At 36.7% G+C, this 25,024-nt stretch overlaps 1 protein-coding gene across 2 annotated transcripts; it reads left to right on the forward strand.

The window, feature by feature from the left end:
• The first annotated feature begins 2,702 nt into the window (after positions 1-2,702).
• fez1 (fasciculation and elongation protein zeta 1 (zygin I)) lies at positions 2,703-24,742 on the forward strand. Of its 2 annotated transcripts, none has more exons than XM_073830063.1 (10): positions 2,703-2,963; positions 13,814-14,183; positions 15,529-15,580; positions 16,442-16,528; positions 17,272-17,437; positions 18,219-18,493; positions 19,632-19,712; positions 19,803-19,878; positions 20,364-20,429; positions 23,865-24,742. In XM_073830063.1, the coding sequence occupies exons 2-10, from the start codon at positions 13,867-13,869 to the stop codon at positions 23,879-23,881; spliced, it is 1,137 nt and encodes a 378-aa protein (XP_073686164.1). In that variant the 5' UTR covers positions 2,703-2,963; positions 13,814-13,866; the 3' UTR covers positions 23,882-24,742. The 2 variants fall into 2 exon arrangements, with proteins under 2 accessions (XP_073686164.1, XP_073686163.1); XM_073830062.1 differs by having other exon boundaries at positions 2,704-2,963; positions 15,481-15,580.
• The last annotated feature ends 282 nt before the right edge of the window (positions 24,743-25,024 follow it).

The raw sequence follows: 25,024 nt of genomic DNA on the forward strand, positions 1-25,024 counted from the left end.
CCTTATGTTGTTCTAAACATGTATATGTTTCAATCTTATGTTGAATACAGAAGAAGATATTTTGAAGAATTTTGAGGAACCAAACAGTTGTTGGTCCCTATTGATTTCCATAGTAGGGAAAGAAATACTGCGGAAATCAATGGGGACCATCAACTGTTTGATTACCAGCATTCTTCAAAATGTATTCTTTTATGTTTAACATAAGAAAGAATCTTATACAGGTTTGGAACGACATGAATGTGAGTAAATGATGACAAAAGTTTAATTTTTGCATGAACTGTCCTTTTAACCAACAATGAACAACATACTTAATAGCATTTATTAATCCTTGTTTATGCTCCCTAAAATTACAATTAAATATGAATGCAGTTGTTCATTATGCATGTTTGTTCACTGCGTATTGACAACTGTTGACATATATAAAAATATATCAGTAAATGTTGAAATTAGCATTAATGAAGATTAAGAAATACTGTAGAAGTACTGTTCATTGTTAGTTCTCGTTAACTAATGTAAGCTAATGAAACCTTATTGTAAAGTGTTACCATAATTATATTCATGTTATGGCCAATAACTGACAAATGGGACATTATTGAAATTATATACTATTTTGTTTAAATTAATTAAAAATATATACTTTATTAATTGCTACAAGTTTTGTTTTTGAACAATAAGATTTTTAGTGTTTTTTAGAGAATTCTCTTCTGTTCACAAAGCCTGCATATTTTTAAAACAAAATACAGCAAAAGCAGTAATATTGTGAAATATCTTTGTTATTTAAATAAATTAATACTTCTATTTAGCAAGGATGCTTTACATTGATCAAAAGTGATGATGAAGACATTTATAATGTTACAAAAGATTTCTATTTCAGATAAATGCTGCTCTTCTGAACCTTTTATTCATCAAAGAAACCTGAAAAAAATCTACTAGTTGTTTTCAACATAATATCATTATTATAAAAAAATGTTGAGCAGCAACTCAGATTATTAGAATGATTTCAGAAGGATCATGTGACTGGAGTAATGATGCTAAATATTCAGCTTTAAAATCACAGGAATACATTACTTTTCAAAAAATATTCAAATTTTAAATAGTTAAAATATTTCAATGTTTTTTCTGTATTTTGTATCAAATAAATGCAGGCTTGATGAGCAGAAGAAAAATCTTTTAAAAGAATCATCAACAAACATTTGACTGGTAGTGTACATCACAATGCAGTATGAAAAAATGGACATTGATTTTGAGATTTGTTAGCAATTACATTTAAAAGTGTTATTATATTTTATAGATTTTTATTTTATAATATTAATAGTGTTTAAGATGATGTCAGAGGTAAACGAAATGTAAAATTATGGAAGATTAGCATTTAAATGCAGTTAAATGCACAAAAAACTAATATTACAATATTTATATCATATAAACGTTATTTAAACAAAAAAATGTTGACTTAAAACTCAATAAAACATTTACAATTCTGCACATTCTATTGGTCACTAATCAAATCAAACCAAATTTGTGACATTTGACAATGTGGTAATTTTAACTTTTTTCATAAATTGTTATACTAATACTATAATATAGAAGCATTTTCACTAGTGGTGACTTTCTACTGTAAACAACAATTTGTTGAGTCAACTTAAAATAATTTGTTACCTGGCTGCCTTAAAAAAAAGTTTAGTCAATTTGAAATGTTAAGTTGCACTAAGTGACAACTTAGATATTTGAGTTGATTCAACTTAAAAGTTTAGGGCAGCCAGGTAACTTACCAAGTTTTTTCAGCTTAACAAACCAAGTCAACTCAAATATCTAAGTTGTCACTTAGTACAACTTAACATTTCAAGTGCACTAAACTTATTTGAGTTAACTGAACTTAAAATTTTAATCCAGCAGGGAAACAAATTATTTTAAGTTGACTCAACAAATTGTGTTTTTTTTTGTTTTGTTTTTTACAGTACTCTATATGACCCTGCAACATTACTAAAGGGATATTTCACTCAAAAATGGAAATCCTGTCATTAATTACTCACTCTCATGTTATTCCAAATCTGCAAGACCTTTGTTCATCTTCAGAACTCAAATTATAATATTTTTGATGAAATCCAAAATTCATGGCTTATCAGCGGTCACATGGACTATTTTATCAATGTACTTACTACCTTTCTGGGCCTTGAATTCCTGCTGCATTTCTGTTTATGCAGGGTCAGAAAGCAGATTTCATCAAAAATATCTGTTCTGAAGATGAACGGAGGACTTACGGGTTTGGAATGACATGTGGGTGAATAATAATAGACATAATGTTCATTTTTGGATGAAATATCCCTTGTAATCTTGCCACATTTATAGCTTTCATTTCAATAATGACTGACAATAAGCAGCCAGCGTACATGTTGTTAGCACAGCTTCCTCACTGAAAATCCCTTGAGCATGCTTTGAGGAGTAATGAGAAGGGGATTCCTGCCAAGAGACCCCTGATGTGGCCGATGACAAGCGAGTTCAAGGTGTGAATAAAGCCCCAATAGAGCTTCTCTCCATTACCTCTGACTGTTTTTTTCTTTCTCATGAATATGGAAGGATTTGGCTTATGGCAGATTGAGAGAAAGGGAGCAGGAGGGGTAGGGGGCGGAGAGAGTGAGGTGCATGAGGAGAGGAGCAGAAGGGGGAGGGGCGGCGACGAGGATGATTCCGTCAGTTGCCGTAGCAATGCGCAGGCTCCGTAGAACAGGAGAGGACGGCTGCTGCTTAATGCTCAGAAAACAACACTCTGAGCCTTGACTGGCTTACACAAGACGCTGTGGACTAGAACAGCGGCCATCACGACACAGTGCTTGTGTGTGCATGTGATGAGAATGCTTGTGTCGTTTCATCCTTACCAAGATTTGCTGATGGTGGTTTCTCTCTGACTATATTGGAATAGGAGGGGCTGTTTCTACCCAGATACACACGGAGAGATTCTTCTGCAGGTAATTCGTTCCTCCCTCTGTCTCCTCCATCACTCCGTCTACATCCCGCCATTGTTTTCCCATTATTCCCACTGGGAAATGGGGTAACCTTGATCTCCATTCATTCTGCATCCTTTTTCATTTTCATCCTGCACATATTTTTGGAAAAAAAATATAATTGTTATTTTTGCATTGCACTATTTGAATATTCTTCTGTTTGGATAATTAAAAATACGATTTTCAAATTCATGTGGTGCGACCTACCTGTAAAGAAATGGTACAAAATTCTCCATTGGAAACTAATACAGCATGATGTTGTATTTTATCTCAGCCATGCTTTATGATGTGATCCGCCATGTTTCTTCCCATCACGGCTCATCAATTCATCTTATCTTGTGACACGATTGTGTTCATATTCATATTTCACAACATAGGTCACACCTGCCGCAAGCACCGTTAGCTAGCACTCAACACAACACAAATTCACGCTGTGATCCAGATTTAGCGGAAAACGTCTTGCATTTTTAACCACAGTGATAAATATGAATGTAATGCACATTTAGATGACGTCACTCTCAGCGGAGGTCCCACAGCAAAAGTGTTTTATTCCATTGCCACAGTTTGTTCCATCGATTGATTTAAGGTCAATATGCTATTTACACTCCTGCTCCATTCCACCCCCTTCCTCAGGAAGTGTGAATAAGAGGCAGCAGTTTATCACTGTAACATTGAATTACCTCTGTGCTTTTGCCATTTGATTTGGATGTTGGATGCCATTTTTTTCTGAATGGGTTTTGGCCATAGGCACCGAATTATGGGTAGTGGACAAACAAATCAATCAGTAGCCAAAAACCAGGAAGTGGAAAAAGGTCATCACCTAATTCTGACATAGCACTGTTAATGACTTTGTTGTATGTTTTTGTGATTCATTATTTATTTTCTTTGTTTTCATAATATTTGAATTTGGTGTTATTTCGTATAGCATTTAATTGCATTTATGTTATGGTAATGAGAAGTCTTTTATTGTGAAATATATTGGCGTGAACGGATATAGTGCGAGTACGCGCTAAACATTTGAGTACGGAACGAGACCCAGACGCACATGGTCATGGCCTCAAAGGTTTACGGTTCATAAGGAGTTTAGCTCCTGGTTTAAATGGAGAACAAGGTATTTTGACTTCTTGTTATCTTTATTTCTATTTTGTTTTATTGTAGCAAAATTATTTGTTTGCTGTTTGTGTGATTATCTAGTTATGTTTAAATGATGTGTTTGTTTATTTATTTGTGTTTGGTTTTGAAATGTTTGTCTTAAGGTTTACTAATTTTGTTGTTTGTTTGGTTTTTCTTTGTACAAGCTCTTACGTTGATCCTCAATCTGGTTACTTGATGGTGTACGGCATGAAGTGACGTCTTATGTGACGGATGTGAATAAACTATGAGGATCATCAGTTGGAGAGTCGATTTTTTTTTATTGAACCAGGGAGCTACAGTAAGAGCTTGCCATCGTTGACCCGCGGTGCCGCTTCAAGGGACGCCATGGTTAGTGACGGAGCTTTAATGTCGGCGAACTCGGCGGCGCGCTCGGTGGAAACAGCTGCGAGTGCTCACTTGACGGATCAAGATTAAAGCGAACTTTCAGCGGATGATTGTACACGTCTACGGGCAGCAGATGGACTGAGTTAGTGGACTATTCGAGGGAAGATAACTGTTCCAATCATTGTTTGGTGGATCGCAGTGAGTACCAAAGACAATGAAACAAAGTTAATTTTTAAGGGACAAATCTTCTCTTGTTTGTTGAACGCGATTTAAAGATAAATGGACATTTGGTGCGCGTACAGTTCACCTGTTAATGGACTAACGTTAAAGTGTATCAAATATATTCGTTTTGCTTCAAGTGTAATGCCTCAGCATATGTGGCTAAAGTGGACTTGTGAGTAGTGTTACGTAATTTTAGTGGATTGTAAATGTAGGAAAATGTCAAAGTCAGATGCTGGTTCAAAAGGGGCAAATAGGCAAGTTGGTAGCCAACACACAGAAACTCAAAGTGAAAGTGCACGTCGTTCAAAACGTATGCATGTTCCTACTGAAAAAATGTTAGCCTATCAGCAAGAAGAACGGCAAAAGAGAGAGAAAAAGATAGTATTTTTATATGATCAGTGGAAAGAAGATGCCCGTAATGCACGTGAGCATCTTAAGTTAGATGCGTCAGAAACTCAGCTGGCTATTTTAATTGATTCCCTGGAGACAGCTAAAAATAAGGTCCTTGGTGCTTATGATGAATTTAGGCAGCGTGTATCCCCAACTGTTGAGATGAGGAGAAAAATGGATGCATGTGAAGCAGTCACAGCTGATATTACTAAAATTGTTAATGAAAGAATAACGGGTATAGATGGAGATTTTGATGCAGTGAGAGAGAAAGGTCGTCTTCGCACTTTATTAACTCATCAGTATGCCCGCTCAATCTTTGGTTCGACTGTTTCACAAGTTAGTCAGGAAGCTAGTAAATCTAGTCATCGCTCTGTTGTATCAAACTTAGAAGCCAAGCGTGTAGATGCTGCAGCAGAAGTAGCAGCTAAACAAGCTGCATATAATGTTCTATTAGAAGAGACAAAGCAAAAAGAAAGAATAAAGCAGTTAGAGGAACAGCATAAAAAGGCTCTCGAAGTTGAGTTAAAAGAACTGGAGCGAATTCAAGCACAAAAGGATCTGAAAGCAGCTCAAGCTAAACTTGAAGTATATAATCAAGAAATTGAGAAAGAAAGGACTAATTCATCCAAAGATTGTAGTAGCGCAGAAGAATCAGAGTTTTCTCAAGTGAGTGTGCGAAAGAAACAAGAAATTCATCAAAATGTGCATCAAGAGCCAGCAAAGCTGTCAGTCAAGGCACCAGCGAACGACGTACATCATCTTGTTCAAGCGTTTCAAGATGGAATGACTATGAGCAAACTACCGGTTCCAGAGCCTCCTATCTTTACAGGTGACCCCATTCATTTTATTGAGTTTAAACAATCTTTTATGGTGCTCATTGATCAGAAAAGTCTTTCTTCTGCTGACAAGATGTTCTACCTTAAGAAGTATGTGAGTGGTCCTGCCAGAAAAGTCTTGGAAGGCACTTTCTTCAGAACGGATGATGAAGCCTATCAGGATGCGTGGAGTAAGTTGAATGGTCGTTATGGCCAGCCTTTTGTCATCCAAAAGGCCTTCAGAGAGAAGTTAACAAATTGGCCTAAAATCCATCCAAAAGATGCCATAGGACTCCAAACCTTTTCTGACTTTCTCAATGCTTGTCAGGGTGCCATGCCTCACGTTAAGGGTCTTCAAATTTTAAACGATTATCAAGAGAACCAGAAGCTTGTGCAAAAATTACCGGACTGGGCAATTAGCAGGTGGAATCGTCAAGTCACACAGTCTCTTATCGACGATCATGAGTATCCTACTTTCAAAGAATTTGCTATGTTTGTATATACTGAAGCGGAGATTGCCTGTAATCCAGTTACGTCCTTTCACGCTCTTCATAACTTAGAACACGCTAGTGAAAAGGTAAATCTGACAGAGACCAAGCGAAGCAGAGCTCGGGTTCTTATTACTCATTCAAACATAGAGAGTCAAAATGTGGTCAAATCTGTGAACAGAGCTCCATGTATGTTCTGTCAGAAGAGTAATCATCAACTCAATAACTGTTCCAATTTTCTCAGCAAACCGCTGGAAGAGCGACGAAGATATGTTCAGGAGAAGAGGCTTTGTTATGGATGTCTGAAGTCTGGTCACGGTGCGAAGGAGTGTCGTTGTCGTCTCATTTGTAATACCTGTAAGAGAAAGCATCCAACCAGTTTGCATGATAGTAACTTTGTGAAAATGGTGAAGACTTCATCTTCTGCAGTTCAAACCCAAAGCGATCTTGATGATACGATGAATGCAATGGCCTTGAATGTGGCTGGAGAAGATCACAATGTGCATACCTCCATGATTGTTCCAGTCTGGGTGTCTGTAAAGCAAAATCCAAGCCGTGAAAGGTTAGTATATGCACTACTGGATTCTCAGAGTGATACTACATTTGTTGAAAAAGGTGTGAGTGATGCTTTACAGGCAACAACGTTCCCAGTAAGATTGAAACTTACAACCATGCTTGGGAAAGATACAATCCTTCAAAGTGAGAGGGTATCAGGACTTCAGGTGAGAGCATATAAGTCCAGCATTTATATTGATTTGCCTCCTACTTATACCAAAGATTGCATACCAGCTAATCGTAGCCACATTCCTACTTCTAAAGTTGCTCAGAATTGGAATCATCTCGCGGTTATTGCTAACGAAATACCTCCATTACAGGACTGCGATGTCAGTCTATTAATAGGCTACAATTGTTCAAGATCAATGGCCCCCAGAGAAGTGATATTAGGAGGAGATGATGAACCGTATGCTATTCGGACAGATCTAGGATGGAGTATAGTCGGTTGTTCTTCGCCAAATTCTGATTTATCTGAAGTCAGCAGACTGTGTCACCGCACTGCAGTTAAGGAGCTTCCTCTGATCACACCAGCCAATGTGCTACGAGTCCTAGAAAGTGATTTTAAAGATATGGAAGAAGAGACCACAAAAGTATCTCAGGATGACATTAATTTTCTTGAAAAGTTGAAGCAAGGTATACAGAGAAATGTTCTTGGTCATTACCAAATGCCGCTTCCCTTCAAAGTAAGGCCCACTTTGCCAAACAACAGACGCCATGCTGCGATTAGACTTGATCATCTTAAAAGAAAAATGGCAAAGGATGAATCATATAAGAAACGTTACAGTGAGTTTATGAGTGAAATCTTTCAGAGAGAAGATGCTGAGGAAGTGCACGATGATGGCAAGAAAGGAGAAACATGGTACTTGCCACATCATGGTGTTTTTCATTCGAAGAAGGCAGACAAACTACGTGTAGTCTTCGATTGCTCTGCAAGGTATCAAGGTTGTTCCTTAAATGATCATCTACTTCAAGGTCCTGATCTGATAAATAGCTTACATGGCATCTTGATTCGATTCCGTCAACATCCTATTGCACTTATGTGTGACATAGAGAAAATGTATCATCAGTTTCACGTAGACAAGTCTGACAGAGATTTCTTGCGCTTCCTTTGGTGGAAGGATGGAAACATCCACCAACCAGTTTGCGAGTTTCGCATGAAAGTTCATCTATTTGGTGCTGCTTCATCCTCAGGGTGTGCAAACTACGGCTTGAAGCATCTTGCAACTGAAAACCGTGAGTTCTACCCATTAGGTTCACAGTTTGTGCTTAAAAATTTCTATGTAGATGATGGAGTAATTAGTGTTGAAGATGCGGACCAAGCTATCAAGGTTGCTGATGAGGCCCGAAAACTCTGTGCTATAGGTGGCTTACGGCTACATAAATTTGTGTCGAACAGCGAAACTGTGTTGGAAAGTATTCCTGCATCAGAAAGAAGCCCTGACTTGAAAAATCTTGATCTTGCATTTGATGAATTGCCTCTAGAACGAACACTTGGCATGCAATGGGAAAGAGAATCAGACCGCTTTAAGTTCAATGTTCACCTGAAAGATCAACCTGCCTCTCGGCGTGGCATATTGTCTACTGTTGCTTCTGTTTATGATCCCTTGGGACTTATAGCACCTGTGCTCTTAAGTGGAAAGAGAATATTGCAGGAAGTGTGTAAGCGTGGCAGTGGATGGGACGATCCTTTATCAGATGGACTACGTCTAAGGTGGGAGCGATGGAAACAAGACTTAAATGATCTGGTGAAAATAGACATACCGCGCACATATGTACCTTCGAACTTCGGGAAACCTGTTAAAGTTGAATTGCATCACTTTTCCGATGCTAGTACTCATGGATACGGTCAATGCTCCTATATTAGGCTTAAGAACGACAAAGGAGATATCCATTGTGCTATAGTGATGGCAAAATCAAGAGTTGCACCTCTCAAACTTACAACGGTCCCTAGATTGGAACTAGCTGCTGCAGTCATTTCTGTTGAAATGAGCAGTGTTCTCAAGAAAGAATTGGATTATACAGTTATTGAAGAGACGTTCTGGACGGATTCTAAAGTAGTGCTTGGATATATAAGCAATGAAGCGCGTAGATTTCACACTTTTGTTGCAAACAGAGTTCAAAGAATACGCAATGGTACAACTACTGAGCAGTGGAGGTATGTTCCAACGGAGGAAAATCCTGCTGACCATGCATCTAGGGGCCTAACTGTGAAGGAGCTTCTTGCCTCAAACTGGTTTGCTGGTCCGAAATTTCTGTGGGAGAAAGAGATGCCTGTACCGACAAAACCCAATATTGAGATTTTATTTGGGGATCCAGAAGTGAAAACCTTTTGTACTTTGAACACAAAGTGCATAGAAAGCTTTAACTTAGTTGATCGTCTTTCAAAATTTTCTTCTTGGTCAAAGGCAATCAGAGCAGTAGCACGTCTGTTAAGGAGAGCCAACAAAGATAAATCTGGTCATCTCAGCACTGTATCAGAGAGACAGAAGGCGGAACTTCGCATAATTAAATGTTTGCAGGAGAGTTTCTACAAGGATGAGTTGAGAGAAATAAAAGCGGGAAGAAACGTTTCGTCACACAGCGCATTGTATCCTCTTGACCCTTTTCTGGATGAAGATTGTGTACTTAGGGTGGGAGGAAGGCTTGGACGTTCAAGTTGCTTAGATTCCGTAATGCATCCTGTAATCATTCCAAAGAATCATCAGGTCGCACGAATGATCGTTGCTCACTTTCACGAAAAAGTTATGCACCAAGGAAAAGGATTCACCCTAAATGAGATAAGATCTAATGGTTTTTGGATCCTAGGAATCAGTAAAGTTGTGACATCCTATATTAGAAATTGTGTTATTTGTAGGAAGCACAGAAGGCCTGTTGAGGAACAGAAAATGGCTGATCTTCCTATAGAAAGAGTGGATCCATCACCTCCATTTATGTATACCGGCATGGATTGTTTCGGCCCATTTTTCATCAAGCAAGGACGAAGTATGCATAAAAGGTATGGCCTTCTTCTGACTTGCCTTTGCTCTCGTGCTGTGCACATCGAAATGCTTAACGATATGACAACGGACACCTTGATAAATGCTCTGCGCTGTTTCGTCGCCATAAGAGGCACTGTTCGACAACTAAGATCTGATCAGGGGAGTAATTTCATAGGAGCAAAAAATGAACTAAAGGTTGCACTTAAGGAAATGGACATCGAAAGAGTAACAACCTTCTTGTCAGAAAAACAATGCGAGTTTATCATGAATGCACCTCATGCAAGCCATGTTGGTGGCGTATGGGAACGCCAAATTAGAACAGTAAGATCCGTGCTAAATGCAATTCTTGTATCTCATCCCGGAACTTTGGATGATTCATCTTTAAGGGCCTTCCTATACGAAGCAATGGCTGTTGTAAATAGTAGACCGCTAACTGTCGATTGTTTGAATGATCCCAAAAGTCTAAGACCAATCACTCCGAATCATTTACTCACATTAAAATCAGCTATCACTTTGCCTCCACCAGGTAAATTTGTTAAGGAAGATGTGTATGCACGGAAAAGGTGGAGACGTGTACAATTTTTAGCAGAGCAATTTTGGAGTCGTTGGCGTAAGGAATATCTTGTGAACATAGCTGCTCGACAAAAATGGAATGTGTCTAAAAGAAATCTTCAAGTCAATGATGTTGTAATGGTCAAAGAGGAAAATTTACCAAGAAGCGAATGGAAGCTTGGAAGGATACAGGAAGTCATTTTTAGTGGTGATGGACTTGTAAGAAGGGCTAAGATACTCCTAGGCGATTCAAAGCTTAATGCAAAGGGCAAGCGTGTAAATAAGCAGTCCATAATCGAAAGACCAGTGCAGAAACTTGTTTTATTAATGGAGGGACATTGATGTTTTCATTGAAGTATTTCTCCTCAAGATGAAAGTCATTATGGGAAAACATTTTGAAATTTCTATGAGATGTATATTCGTATATCTTTTGTAAATTTGAGGTCATGTTTAAGAGGGAAAAAGGTGTGTGTATATATATTAAAAAATTGTAAATAACTTAAAAAAAAAACAAAAAACAATTTTTAAAAAGAAAAAAAAGAGAAAAAGGGGTTGAAAAAAGGGGTTTATAAATATAAAAATGTTTTATAGGAGGAAATCATTCGTGCTTGTGCTTTTAGAGTGAGATTTGCACTCTTGATTTGGTGGGAGTGTTAATGACTTTGTTGTATGTTTTTGTGATTCATTATTTATTTTCTTTGTTTTCATAATATTTGAATTTGGTGTTATTTCGTATAGCATTTAATTGCATTTATGTTATGGTAATGAGAAGTCTTTTATTGTGAAATATATTGGCGTGAACGGATATAGTGCGAGTACGCGCTAAACATTTGAGTACGGAACGAGACCCAGACGCACATGGTCATGGCCTCAAAGGTTTACGGTTCATAAGGAGTTTAGCTCCTGGTTTAAATGGAGAACAAGGTATTTTGACTTCTTGTTATCTTTATTTCTATTTTGTTTTATTGTAGCAAAATTATTTGTTTGCTGTTTGTGTGATTATCTAGTTATGTTTAAATGATGTGTTTGTTTATTTATTTGTGTTTGGTTTTGAAATGTTTGTCTTAAGGTTTACTAATTTTGTTGTTTGTTTGGTTTTTCTTTGTACAAGCTCTTACGTTGATCCTCAATCTGGTTACTTGATGGTGTACGGCATGAAGTGACGTCTTATGTGACGGATGTGAATAAACTATGAGGATCATCAGTTGGAGAGTCGATTTTTTTTTATTGAACCAGGGAGCTACAAGCACAGACAGACACATACACACTAGGGTAAAGTAATAGAGTGAATTAGTGGAATGGAACTTTGCTGACTAATGTAATGTTAGGGTAAAAGCTTATGCAAGCCTGTTTTAAATGGATTTTTATCCTGCAGTCTTTTAGCTTGACGTTAAGCCTGATAAAGCTGTTCAAGCTCATTCATGGGAACTGTCAGATCACAGGCCAAAAAAGGACGTAGGTACTAAAGGGTGGATATTTTAACTCTCAAACTGAGAGTTGAGTGGAATAGTATGTAAAGAGCATTTGTTTTGGGTGAATTAGAATATAACAAGATGTATTTTTACCTACAAATGCTCATATTAAATGTTCTATTTAATTTGCTAAAAATAAATGTTAATACACTACCAGTCAAAAGTTTTTAAACAGTAAGATTTTTAGTGTTTTTTTAAAGAAGTCTCTTTTGATCACCAAGTCTGTATTTATTTGATTCAACGTACAGCAAAAACAGTACAATTTTTAAATGTTTTTACTATTTAAAATAACTGTTTTCTATTTGAATATATTTTAAAATGTATTTTATTCCTGTGATTTCAAAGAAGAATTTTTAGCATCATTACTCCAGTCACATGATCCTTTAGAAATCATTCTAATATTCTGATTTGCTGCTCAAAAAAACCATTTATTATTATATAGTAGATTTTTTTCAGGTTTCTTTGATAAATAGAAAGTTCAGAAGAACAGCATTTATCTGAAATAGAAATCCTTTGTAACATATAAATGTCCTTATTATCACTTTTAAACAATTTACATGATGATTAATTTCTATAATTTCTACAAAAGCTTTTTATTTCAGATAAATGCTGATCTTTGGATCTTTTTATTCATAAAAAAATGTTTCTTGAACAGCAAATCAGCATATTAGAATGTGACACTAAAGACTGGAGCAATGACGCTTAAAACTTAGCTTTGATCAAAGGAATAAATTACATTTTAAAATATATATTTAATTAAAAAGTAGTTATTTTTGCTGTATTTTGGATCAAATAAATGTAGACTTGGTGAGCAGAAGAGAATTCTTTAAAATAACATTAAAAACCATTCGACTGGTAGTGTATAATAAATTGATATAGAGTGTATTAAAAGGCAGTAATGACTGCAGAAAAGAAGGTAATGCAATATTTCTACATTTATTATTTTTTCATATGTTTGAGAAAGTGAATTTGAATTAGCAGTAGCTATAATTGCTGGTTAACTTTGGTTGCCTCAGTCTCAGAATTCATTGGGAAAAACCCCAGAGGTTCTGCTGAATCAACCGCCACGCAAATTAAACACAATTACTTTCACTCTGCTTGAGCGAAATGCAGTCACTCATGTTCCCTGCTCGCTTAGTGGAAAGGAAGGGAATTAATTTAACGAGATGTCATCGGAGAAAAACTGTATTTCATATTCTAAATGTTCATAGTTAAATGAGCTTTACAAAAAGTTCTTGACCCTGAAGAAGCCATTACTCTTATATTATTTCATATTCAAATAGAGTTTTAGCTGAGAAGTGAAAAAATCTATTTGAATTACTTCACATTTTAAATCCGCATTTTATGTGTTAGATCAGGGATATCCAAAATTGGTCTTGGAGGGCCGGTATTCTGCAGAATGAGTGGGCACAGCTTTTTGTAAATTTTATGAGTCTGGCTTCCAGTTTCATCCACGTCCAGCTATTTTTAGCTGTACAAAACAGCCCTTTTGCTGCTTGATATTGCAAATTGGTGTGTCTTACCATATTATTTTAATGTATTATCGTATTATAAACACACTGGTTTGTAGTGCAGTTTTACCATTTACTGCACGTTGTTATTCATTTTGTTATTTCCCCATAATGAACCGGATCTCACCCATAGGCTTACTCCCGTGTTAAAGAATAAGGTGGATAGCTCCAATTCTAACTAAACACACTTGAATGAGCTAATCAAGGTCTTATTAGGCGTACTTCCAGACAGGTTTGTTGAGGCAATTTGGAGCTAAACTCTGCAGCCCCTCCAAGACTGAGTTTGGAGATGGTTTAGATGATGATTTGAGATGTTGAGTGACAGATTGACAATTATCATATTTTTAATTAGGGACTGTTGCAGCGTCAACCTCCACGTGACTGTGCGATCAAGAGGGCATCAGGATGGAGGCCCCTCTGGTGTGCCTGGATGAGGAATTCGAGGACCTGCGGCCCTGCAAGATGGAGGAGCTTGAATCCGAGCAGCCTGCCTGCCGGCCTCACAAAACCATTCCTTTGGCACCTCTGTGCCGCGAAGACTTCTCAGAGCTGGAGAACTTCTCTGAGATGATGAGCTTCAAGTCCATGGAGGACCTCGTCAATGAATTTGACGAGAAGCTGAACGTGTGCTTCCACAACTACAACACCAAGACAGAAGGTCTGGCGCCTGTTCGCAACCAATCACACACCGAGGAGGACGAGGAGAGGCTTCAAGATGAAGAGTAAGATCTTTTCTGTTCCACTTCTAGTACATGTCAAGTTGAATTAATGAATTTTGAATGAAGTTTGATGCAATTAGCATTATGTTTTTGCACCATCCAAAAAATCTAGCATGGATGAAAATGCCCAGAGTTGGCTGTCTCTCTGCCAATCAAAAGTGAGGACATGTCTGACATCCTTGCCAACTGACCTGCCAATCAAACTGTATAAAAACACCCTTTGTCCATCGCCAGCGCCTGTCTGTGTGCGTGTGTCCGTGGTTTGGCCGTGAATTATTCAGCAAATTTTTATACGCCTCAGTGCTTTTGTTTGTCCTGACTTGTCTGTGCTGGCAGCCTGTCACCATCCGTCAAATCTGCCTCTCGCAAAATAGGACACAAAAAATCTCTTGGTCTAAATATAGCATACATTCTTGTTGACAGTCAAAACATCACTGATTGAGAGTGTAATGGCAAAAATATACACTAATATTAGCAGGTAAATCAAAAAGAGCATAAAAATGTCTACAAAAATTAGCTTTTGTAGCCTTGTAAAAGATAAAAAATGAACATGTCACTGGGTTTTTACAGTATTTGAGCATCTTGCTCATTACTCTCATAGTTTGTGCTGTAAATATGTCGTTGATTTATGATTTGTTAGCATGTTATTTTCTGCATTTCCCCGCTGTGATGTGTTCTCATTGCCCGTGGCTTTTGTTCTTGGCTTGTGTTCAGACACAAATCTGTCCCTGCGCTAGAATTCAGCCTGTGGCTGTGCATCTGACGAATTACAGAAAGCAGCCTGCTGTAATTCTCAGTATTTATGTTTTTTTACATGTGGTTGGTAAATATTCTAGATGAGATGTTGCTTTTGGAGATCTCCAGACAGCAAACAGAAATTAAACTCCTTCCGACAATGACATATGAGTAGACGATGAGTCTGTACCAGTTTGGTGTTGTTGCAGGGCTGGAATGGAGGCTGGTAGGCTTGTGTCTGTGTGTCCTCAGAGGATCAGCACACTTTGAATAGCCACTTGTTCCCTGGATGACTAGACAGAGGCACAAAGAAAGTGTGGAGAGTAATTTCAGTATGTAGATAAAGAAAAGAGAAAGAAAGCGTTGTCACTAGCCCAGTTATATAAACATGCAAAGCAGCTACTTAAAGAACATCTTTAAAAAAAAAATGTTCTGCACAAATGCACATATTAAAGTTGTTGTTAAACAATGTATTGTTCAGAATTCTGAGAACGAATGTCTCATTTGTTTCATTTTCATTGTGTGTCGGTTGTGTATATAAATGTCCATGCATGTGTTTTTGTAGTGTGTGGGATGCTCTGACTGACAACTACATGCCCTCCTCTGTGTCCAGCTGGGACGACCCCACCTCAGAAACACTGAACGGCAACCTTTCAGATCAGGAGGTAAACATCTGCTCTGCTCTGATAACATTCATTGTGTTGACATGATAATAAACTAGACGTTACTGCAGGGTTATTGTATAGATTAGTGCTATAGAACATGACTATAAGTTAGAGTACAATTGCATGACTATTCTTTTAATACTTATTTATCTAATACAATGATAGTACTACTTATTTATATAATACAATGATATTACTTTTTATCAATAAATATACATTTTTGTATATAAGGTAATTTGTCAATGGTACTCATTACTGTATATCAATATACAGCGCATTGGTCAGCGAAAAAAATCTTTCTCTTCAATTAAAAAAGCTTTAATTTCCACTGAGCAAATGACTGCAGCACTATACGAGAGTACAGCTTTGCTCTCTTGATTCAGGGTGTGGCGTGTATATTAATGCCAAACGGATGGCAAATACAGTCGCCCACTGCCAAAAACCCAAGCTGATCTACTTTCTCTGGCATTCGGCCTGTCACAAGCTTTGGAATAAATAGTTTAGATACCACTGACTGGCAGACATTTCTGTATTTCCTTTATATTTTGTCATCATGTGAGATGACACAGTTGCAGTCTTTGTATAATATTATACATAATAACAACTAATGCTAATGGTCGGATGTGAGGTAATCTAATGTTAGCTTTTGACTAGTTTAGTCCAGACTCTGTTGTACATCATTGCGGGGCAGAAGAGCTGTCAAGCTAACCTTCGAAAGCACTCTCTTCAGCACATTACCAGTGTGTGTAATGGAACTGTATATGGAGCCATTACTCTCTACCTTCTTGCCTTATTGATATGGCTGATGCTTCTAAACATGCTCCTAAGGATGTTTACGAATGTATGTCTTGGTTTTTAAAGATACATGAAAAGGAAGAGGACGAGATGAACGAGAAGAATGAAAACGCCAATTGTCTGAGTGACGAACCTCTTATTACAGCTGATCAGGTGAGCCTAAATGTTTCCAGCTGCCTTTTATAGGACATCAGATGCCCATTTTACACAAGTTGATGTGATTCTTTAGGGTCTTCATGAAATGCAACATACTTTGGTTAAAATTTGTCAATTGTTGCGTAAAACAATACTGTTTTAGCCTGTTAAAAAATTGCTCTTTTCACAACGAGCTTTTTCAGTGCATTTCTCTTTAAATGATAATGAGCTACTGCTGACTCCACCCCCTCTTCTGTTTTTTGTGTATTTGGTGGCACATTACCATTAAAAACAAAACTAATTCACCACGTCCTCAGTGGCTCTGATGTCGGGAGAAAATGAAGACTCTTACGTTCACTTTTACATCCAAATACAAAACATCGACATTGCTTATTGTTGTCGCTACAGCTACTCGAGCATGAAAAAAATTGCGCACAGTGTACAAATGGCTGAGGGTGGAAATATGCTAATGGGACAGTCCATCAGTGGTTGTGGGCGGAGCCTGAGCAATATGACATCATACTGCTCAAAAAATCAAAAGGGCTTGATAATTGAGAACGGTTACCTTTTTTAGGGATTTAAAAAAGGATTGAATGGGTGGTTGTTTCCACACTTACTCTTTTGCATCCGATGTCCTCTTTAAAATTAAGTGTGCTACATTTATTAATTATATACAAAGCTAACATTTAAAGCTACAGTTCTGTTGTGTCCTCAAAATTGTTTAAATGCCCACTGAAGTCTGTCATTTATTCTCTCACCAGGTGATTGAGGAGATTGTGGAAATGATGGAAAACTCACCAGATCCTGGAGAGACAGAGGAAGAGGAGGAGGATGATATCGGCGTGTCTTCCTCTAAAAGCAGCCCTTCACTACTGGAGGAGATCCGCATGCTGTCTCAGGCCTCCAACAACAACTGTTCCTATGAAGGTACTCGCTCAAACCTGCAATTAAAAAATGTATGTGAACCCCAGGGTGACCTTTAAAACCTTTCATAAATCTTCAGATGAAACTAGATGAAAAAAGTTTGGACAATAAAACAAATACTGCTTTAAAAGGGATAGCTCACCCAAAAATTTAAATTCTGTCATTAATTACTCACCCTCATGTCGTTTCAAACCTGTAAGACCTTTGCTCAACACAAATTAAGATATTTTTGATGAAATCTGAGAGCTTTCTGACCCTGCATAGACAGAAAAGCACCTGACACATTCAATGCCCATAAAGGTAGTAAGGATATCGTTAAAATAGTCCATGTGACATCTATGGAGGCTCAGAAAGCTCTCGGATTTTATCACATATATAGTAATTTGTGTTCCGAAGATAAACAAAGGTCTTACGGGTTTGGAACAACTTTATGAGTAAATACAAGCATGATGTCTGTCAGAAAAAAGTGTCATTATTTTAAGAAGTACCTTGATATTACCAGATCAAGGTCAATGTAAACATGCTCTACATCTTCCCAGGAAAAGAAACAGGTGCCTATTGAGTACACAGAGGTTTCTATTTTAAACTATGTTGTTTCAGCATTTCTTTATCCCACAGACTGATGAAACAGATCATGTTTTTGAAACCAAAGATGCAGACCAAAAACGAATGAAAAACAGCTCTCGTCAACTGAGAACTACACTAACGTTAAAGTACAACATTAGTCACAGTGTTGAAGTCAAGTGTTGCTCGCTTTGATCAAGTCTCAATGTTTATCATGCAGGTCTGAGGCTGATGCCAAGCTCGGCGCTGCTTGACATCTTGTGTCGGATGGAGGCGGCGATACGAGAGTATTCGGAGGAACTGGTGGCCCAGCTGGCCCGGAGGGACGAGCTGGAGTTTGAGAAGGAGGTGAAGAACACCTTCATCACAGCTCTGATGGAGGTCCAGAACAGACAGAAGGAGCAAAGGGAGCTGAGCAAGCGCAGGCGTAAGGACAAGGCCATGAGTCTACAAGGATCCACCCGCACTGAGAAGACAGGGACCATGCCTGCTAAAGTAAGTGTGTGGAAATTAACTGCATGATGTTTACCTTCATGCACAGACATCTCTCTCTGCGGTTAATGGATCTCGCCCCATTACTCTTTAGTTGCACTTAGCACTTACTGGAAGAGCAGAGGAAGCATTCCCCTGCAGTATGAGCTGCAAAGGCAATACCAGCTTCCTCTTACAGTAATGCCACTGTGATTCGATTACATCATGCAAGAACTGCTTCTCTGCGTCCACATCCTCCATGTTCTCATAGGGAGGAGTTGATCATTTTAGTCATTTTGTACACAGTGACTAGAGTTACTAAATGTGGCAAATTGTGAAGCTCAAATTTAATATGTTGTCTGCACCCTTTTACTCAGAAGCTAAGGATTTTAGCCAATGAAACTGAAAGGTTGTTGTTTTGTAAAAATGGGCTGTAGAAATATAAAATAGCATGCAATTATTATATAGCCATGTCATGGCTGATAATTCAGAAAATGGCTACTATTATTATTTTTTAAATTAATATTTTCTTAATATTAATTAATATATAAATATGTTTAATATTTATTATATTTAGATATTATTATATTATATTTAAATATTATATATTATTATATTATTTAAATTTTATTTATTATAATTTTTTTTTAATCATAATAGAAATTAAATTAATACTTACCACAAAATCAATCATAAGGGTACATTTTTTGAAATTGAGATTTATACATTATCTAAAAGCTGAATAAATAAGCTTTCCATTGATTAATTACTAATTAAAAATTAAGGTTTGATATATTTACAGTAGGAAATTTACAAAATATCTTCATTAAACATGATCTTTATTCTATTTTGACCCATACAATGTATTTTTGGCTATTGCTACAAATATACCCATGCTACCCTGTGGTCTAGGGTCACAAATAAATGGCATCACATTATAATGTACAGTAAATATATTGTAAAGATGGATATTATAATATTTATCTGTGGATACTTAAATACAAAGTAATTCCAGAATTTTTTCCATCATTTCTAGATCCCCAGTTAAATTCTATCAGCTATTTTCTCAAGTTCAGCGTAGGATGTGTGCACTTGAGAGATGCAGGGCTGTACAGAATGTGAGCAGAAGATACTTAATATTTTATGTTTTAATGTTTTCCAGCGTTTTAGCATGGAGGGTCTTTCCAACATCCTGCAGACAGGCATCAGACAGACCTTTGGGACCTCAGGGACAGAAAGACAGGTAAGAAGGAGCATTTCAGTTAATGTTCTGAACTAAACTTGCATATATAAGAATATGATCTGATTGTTTTTTCATATTTATGTTCAACAGTACCTAAACACAGTCATCCCATTTGAGAAAAAAGGGACTCCTCCATCTGTGGATGACTTGCAAATGCTCACAAAAAGTATGTGTATTGAATTGCGCTCACGGCATATTAAAATTGAGTCAAGGTGAAACCAACTTTTCTGAAGAAATCACCATAATATTTAATGTTTATTTTATTTTATTTAACATTTGCTAATATTGATTTGTAACACTTTACATTAACAAACAATAAACAATACATGTATTACACTATTTATTAATCTTTGTTAATGTTAACAAAAAAATACAGTTGTTCATTGTTTGTTCATGTTAGTTCACAGTGCATTAACTAATGTTAACAAACACAACTTGTGATTTTAATAAAGCATTAGTAAATGAAATTACTGAAATTAACATTAACTGAGATTAATAAATGCTGTAGAAGTATTGTTCATTCTTAGTTCATGTCAAATAATGAACCTTATTGTAAAATGTTACCCTTTAATACTTAAAATCAAATAACAACAATTTTAGGCCATCAAAGAAAGAAAAGTGACCATTAATTTAACTGAAATTGTTTTTCAGTTCTTTATGCCATGAAAGAAGACAGTGAGAAGGTCCCAACCCTCCTGACTGACTATATACTAAAAGGTAAATCTGACTTTTAAACCTTTTCTCTATAATTAGAACTTTTTAAAAATTATTTTGTATTATTATTTTTTTAATGATGTTTTAAATTATACTTGGATAGGTTATGGTGCTTTTAGTTGTCATTATTTATATTTAGTATTATTATTTTGTTTAAGAAATTTTAGATAAACTGTGGCTCTTAAAGAAGAAGTTCTCTTCCAGAACCAAAATTTACAGATCATTTACTGACCCCCTTGTCCTCCAAGATGTTCATATCTTTCTTTCTTCGATCCCAGGAAAGTTAAAGTTATTTTCTAAAGTTATTTTCTAATAAATGTATATGTTTTTTAACCTCAAATGCTTGTCTAACTCTGCGTGAACTCTGTGCATTCCGGTTCAAGACAGTTAGGGTGTGTCAAAAAACTCCCATCTCATTTTCTCCTCTAACTTCAAAATCATCCTACATCGCTGCAGAAGTACTGACCCAGTGTTTGCAAAGTGAACGTACAAGGAGGGTCAAACGCCCTTTACAAAAAAAGGGTAAAACAGTGATGTAGGATTTTGAAGCTGGAGGAGAAAATGAGATGGGAGTTTTTCAACCTACCCTAACTGTCATGAACCAGAATACACAGAGTAGAGCTAGACAAGACGAGTGTTTGAGGACCCTTCTTCCTTGGCTGGGATCATTTAGAGCCCTTTGAAGCTGCATTTAAACTGCATTGTTCAAACTCGCGGGCACCATAGAAGTAGGGCTGTAATCAACCAAAGAAAATCTTGGTCGACTGAAGTCCAGAAACTTTCGACTAAAAGTCGACTAAAAATGACGTTGTGGAGGGAAAAAAACGTACATTACATTAATTAGATACCTACTGTACTCAGTACTTGGTAGCCTTGTTGTCTGCCTAAATTTATTATAAATAAACATAAAAAACTTTTTGAAGTATATTTAATCGTTTTTTACCTAATTATTTTGCACTGAAATGAGTCTGACACGCGAGTCTGTCGTCTCTGACAGCGGTGCATCACGTGCACCTGCGCAATATCATAGCCTGTGATTTCTGAAAACAGTACTATGTTGTCAACTAGTGATATCACAAGAACTTTTGAGGAATGTGCAACATAATTTAGAAAATTATTTTAGTCATATGTTATAAGTATAACTGTCAGACACTATCATTTCAGACGCTCTGCGCAGCTCGCACAGAGCAAGGCTGAACATTAGAGCTCAGCTACGCGGCTGAGACACGAATAGACTTAACAATTCCTTCCGTGATATTATTTTTCCGTTTGGATGAGGGGCCGTTCACATGTCGATGCTTTCTTCCTAATGTCAACAAAGCGCTCGGGCGCTTGCTCTCCGGAAGCGTCTGCCGTTTCTAAGCAACCATCAGCTGCGCTCTAGCTCCAAGCCTATATGCGTCTCATGCATTGTTGCTTCTATTTGCGTCAAAATAATGGAGGCTTGACAAATCATAAAGTTCAGAAAATCCTTGGACCACAATGATGAGCTGTTTCTGCTGAGGTTTCAATGTAACGGAAAAACGTGAGGAAGCTGATGAAGCGGAAAAAACGAGCGCGTCGCACCGCGTGCGCGTCGCGACCACGTCGCTTCCATTATGCGCGCGCAAGACGCGCATCTACATTTGAAATAACTAACTTGATCGCGCAAAAGACGCTACATGTGAACGGCCCCAAAAGCCTACTTATCTGTCTCTCTTCTCCAGTGGGTTGGGCTAATCCAAAAAAGTGAAAACAATGGGGGTGTTCTGAAAACAGACTGTTCCCTGTGAAACAGGGGTGCTCTGAAAACACCCCCATTAGCAATTAGTGCTTTCCACCTGATGAAATAAGCACGGCCAAACTGATGAAATGAGCGCGGCAAAAAATCGACCAATCAGAATTTTGGTCGAACCAGACCGTATCGACCAATTAATCGACTAATCGACTGGGACGTTACAGCCCTTAGATAGAAGTCCACTATATAGAGAAAAATCCTAAAATTCTTTCCTCAAAAAACATAATTTCTTTATGACTAAAGAAAGAAAGACATGAACATCTTGGATGAAAAAGGAGTGAGTAAATTATCTGTACATTTTTGTCTGGAAGTGAACTTCTCCTTTAAATAGGCTACAAGTTAAAGACATTTTACCAGCTAGGAATTGTCTGGATTCACAGAATATCACTATCCTCCAGCTCTAAATATTCTCATAAATAACGCACTTGAGGTATTTTAGTATCATTCAGTATCGAGTTCTTTCTAATATTTTGAATTAGTTTTAATTTTTATTTCTTTTCTGTTGTCATTTTTATTTTAGTTAAAGTTTTAGTAATTTTGTTGTGTTTTTGTAATTTTTTTTGGTTTTGTTTTTATCTATATAGTATTTATTAATTTTAATTTCAGTTTTAGTTATTTTAGTGCATCGAGTTCAACCAAATGAGATGAGAAATTTTGCTTTGGCAACTAGCAGATTTCTTTCAAGTAACAAAACATTTTTTATGGTTTTAGTTTTAGTTAACTATAATAACCCTATAGTACAGTATGTAAATGTATAAGAAGTACATTGCCGTTCAAAATTTAGGATCAGGATGGAAGACTTGTAATGTTTTTAAAGAAGTCTGTTTTTCTCATCAAGGCTGCATTTTTTTGACAAAAGTACTGAAAAAAAACAACTGTTTAATATTGTGAAATGTTATTACAATATAACATAATAGTTTCTATTTTAATATACTTTAAAATATAATCTATTCCTGTGATGCAAAGTTGAGTTTTCATCAGCTATTACTCCAGTCTTCAGTGTCACATGATCCTTCAGAAATAATTCTAATATGCTGATTATTAGAATTATCTATGTTGGAAACAGCAAAATATGTTTTTTTTAAACCTGTGATACTTTTTTCAGCGTTCTTTGTTGTATAAATGTTTAAAAAAAACGGCATTAATTCAAAATAGTAATCTTTTCTAAAAAAAGTATAAGTCTTTGCTATAACTTTTTATAAATTTAACACATCCTTGCTGAATAAAATTATTAATTTCTCTAAAAAAAAAAAAAATTACTGACCCCAAACTTTTGAACGGTAGTGTATATTGTTAAGAAATATGTCTATTTTAAATAAATGGTGTTATTTTTAACTTTATTCATCAAAGAATCCTAAAAAAAAAGTATCACAGGTTCCAAAAAATATTAAGTACCACAACAGTTCAACATTGATAATAAATCAGCATATTAGAATGATTTCTGAAGGATCATGTGACACTGAAGACTAGAGTAATGATGCTGAAAATTCAGCTTTGCATCAGAGGAATAAATTCGTCATAATAATAATATTTCACAATATTACATTTTTGTCTGTATTTTTGATGAGCAACACAGATCCCACCTTTAAATGGCAGTGTACATATACAGACATTTAGTAGTGTTAAAACCATTAACTTATTATCACGTCTCCATCCTGCAGTTTTGTGTCCTACCTAAAGTCCTGAGCGTGATGTGCTGATGGTGAGACTGCGGAGAGGTCGGATGTCTCCGTTTGTCCTCTCTCAGTTCTCCGGCCCAGCTGCATGAGCTCCCTTATCCAGTATCAGCGAGGGACCCTGAACATCTAACCATCCTTCTCTTGCTTATCTAATGACCTTTGACCTTGCTCATCTCACTGCCCTTCCTGTATTCACATATCCACGAGGTTCATACCACAGCGCCTGGTGCTTTACATGTTTTCTACTACGTACGTTACAACGGGCCAAAAGCCATATGGAACGTGTAAGGGTAACAGGTGAACTATAATCAGTTTAACTCTACAATCAGGTAATATTTTTATTTTTAAATATACGCCTTACATAAGGCATTTTACATCTTACTTGATCATTCACATCCGTTCTGAACACAGGTGACGATGAGAAGGGCATTATTCACAATCTTCTTAAGGCGTAGATGCATCGATTTGAGAGCACATTTGAAAATAATCCATCCATACTTTCTGCTTTTGCCGTTTTAGTATTGTGGCTTCATTTCAGCCGAGGTTGGTTGAAAATAAAGCATGTTTTAGTGTTCTACATTAATGCCAAGTTATAGGGAGAAACCTTGTGACTTTTTTTATTTTGGGTAACCTGATTTTGTTTTCATCCTATGTATGAAATATTCAGTTCTACATAATGTGGTTTCTTTGACGATCCATTTGGCTAATTCAAACTTTTTTTTACTTAACATTAACTGTCATTCATGCCTTGTGCTTACATCTTAATTGTATATATTTCTTATTTACTAAGGGACATGGAGGAATGTGAAGTATTGCTGAGTTATAATTCCAATAAATGTCAAACCCTGTCAAAGCCTGAATGACTGTTTCATTGTAATACCATAACACGCCACTAGAGGTCAGTCAGATGCAGGTTATTACAATTCATCGTACAAGATGGTTTGCAACAACGTTAAAGGTGAATGTTTTGAGGCGTTTAGTTTAATACTGTACTTTTAAAAAGTAAAATTAAATTCAAACATGTACACATAAAGACTGGTGACACCAAAACTGTTGATAAGACAATTACTCTTCGTTTGGAAAAAAGTTTCCAGGCAGAGTCATGTAGATATTTGAGTGACTTTTCTTTCTGTTAAATTAAT

This window comes from Garra rufa, chromosome 23 (genome assembly GCF_049309525.1).
Source record: "Garra rufa chromosome 23, GarRuf1.0, whole genome shotgun sequence".
In the NCBI taxonomy this organism is placed as follows: domain Eukaryota; kingdom Metazoa; phylum Chordata; class Actinopteri; order Cypriniformes; family Cyprinidae; genus Garra; species Garra rufa.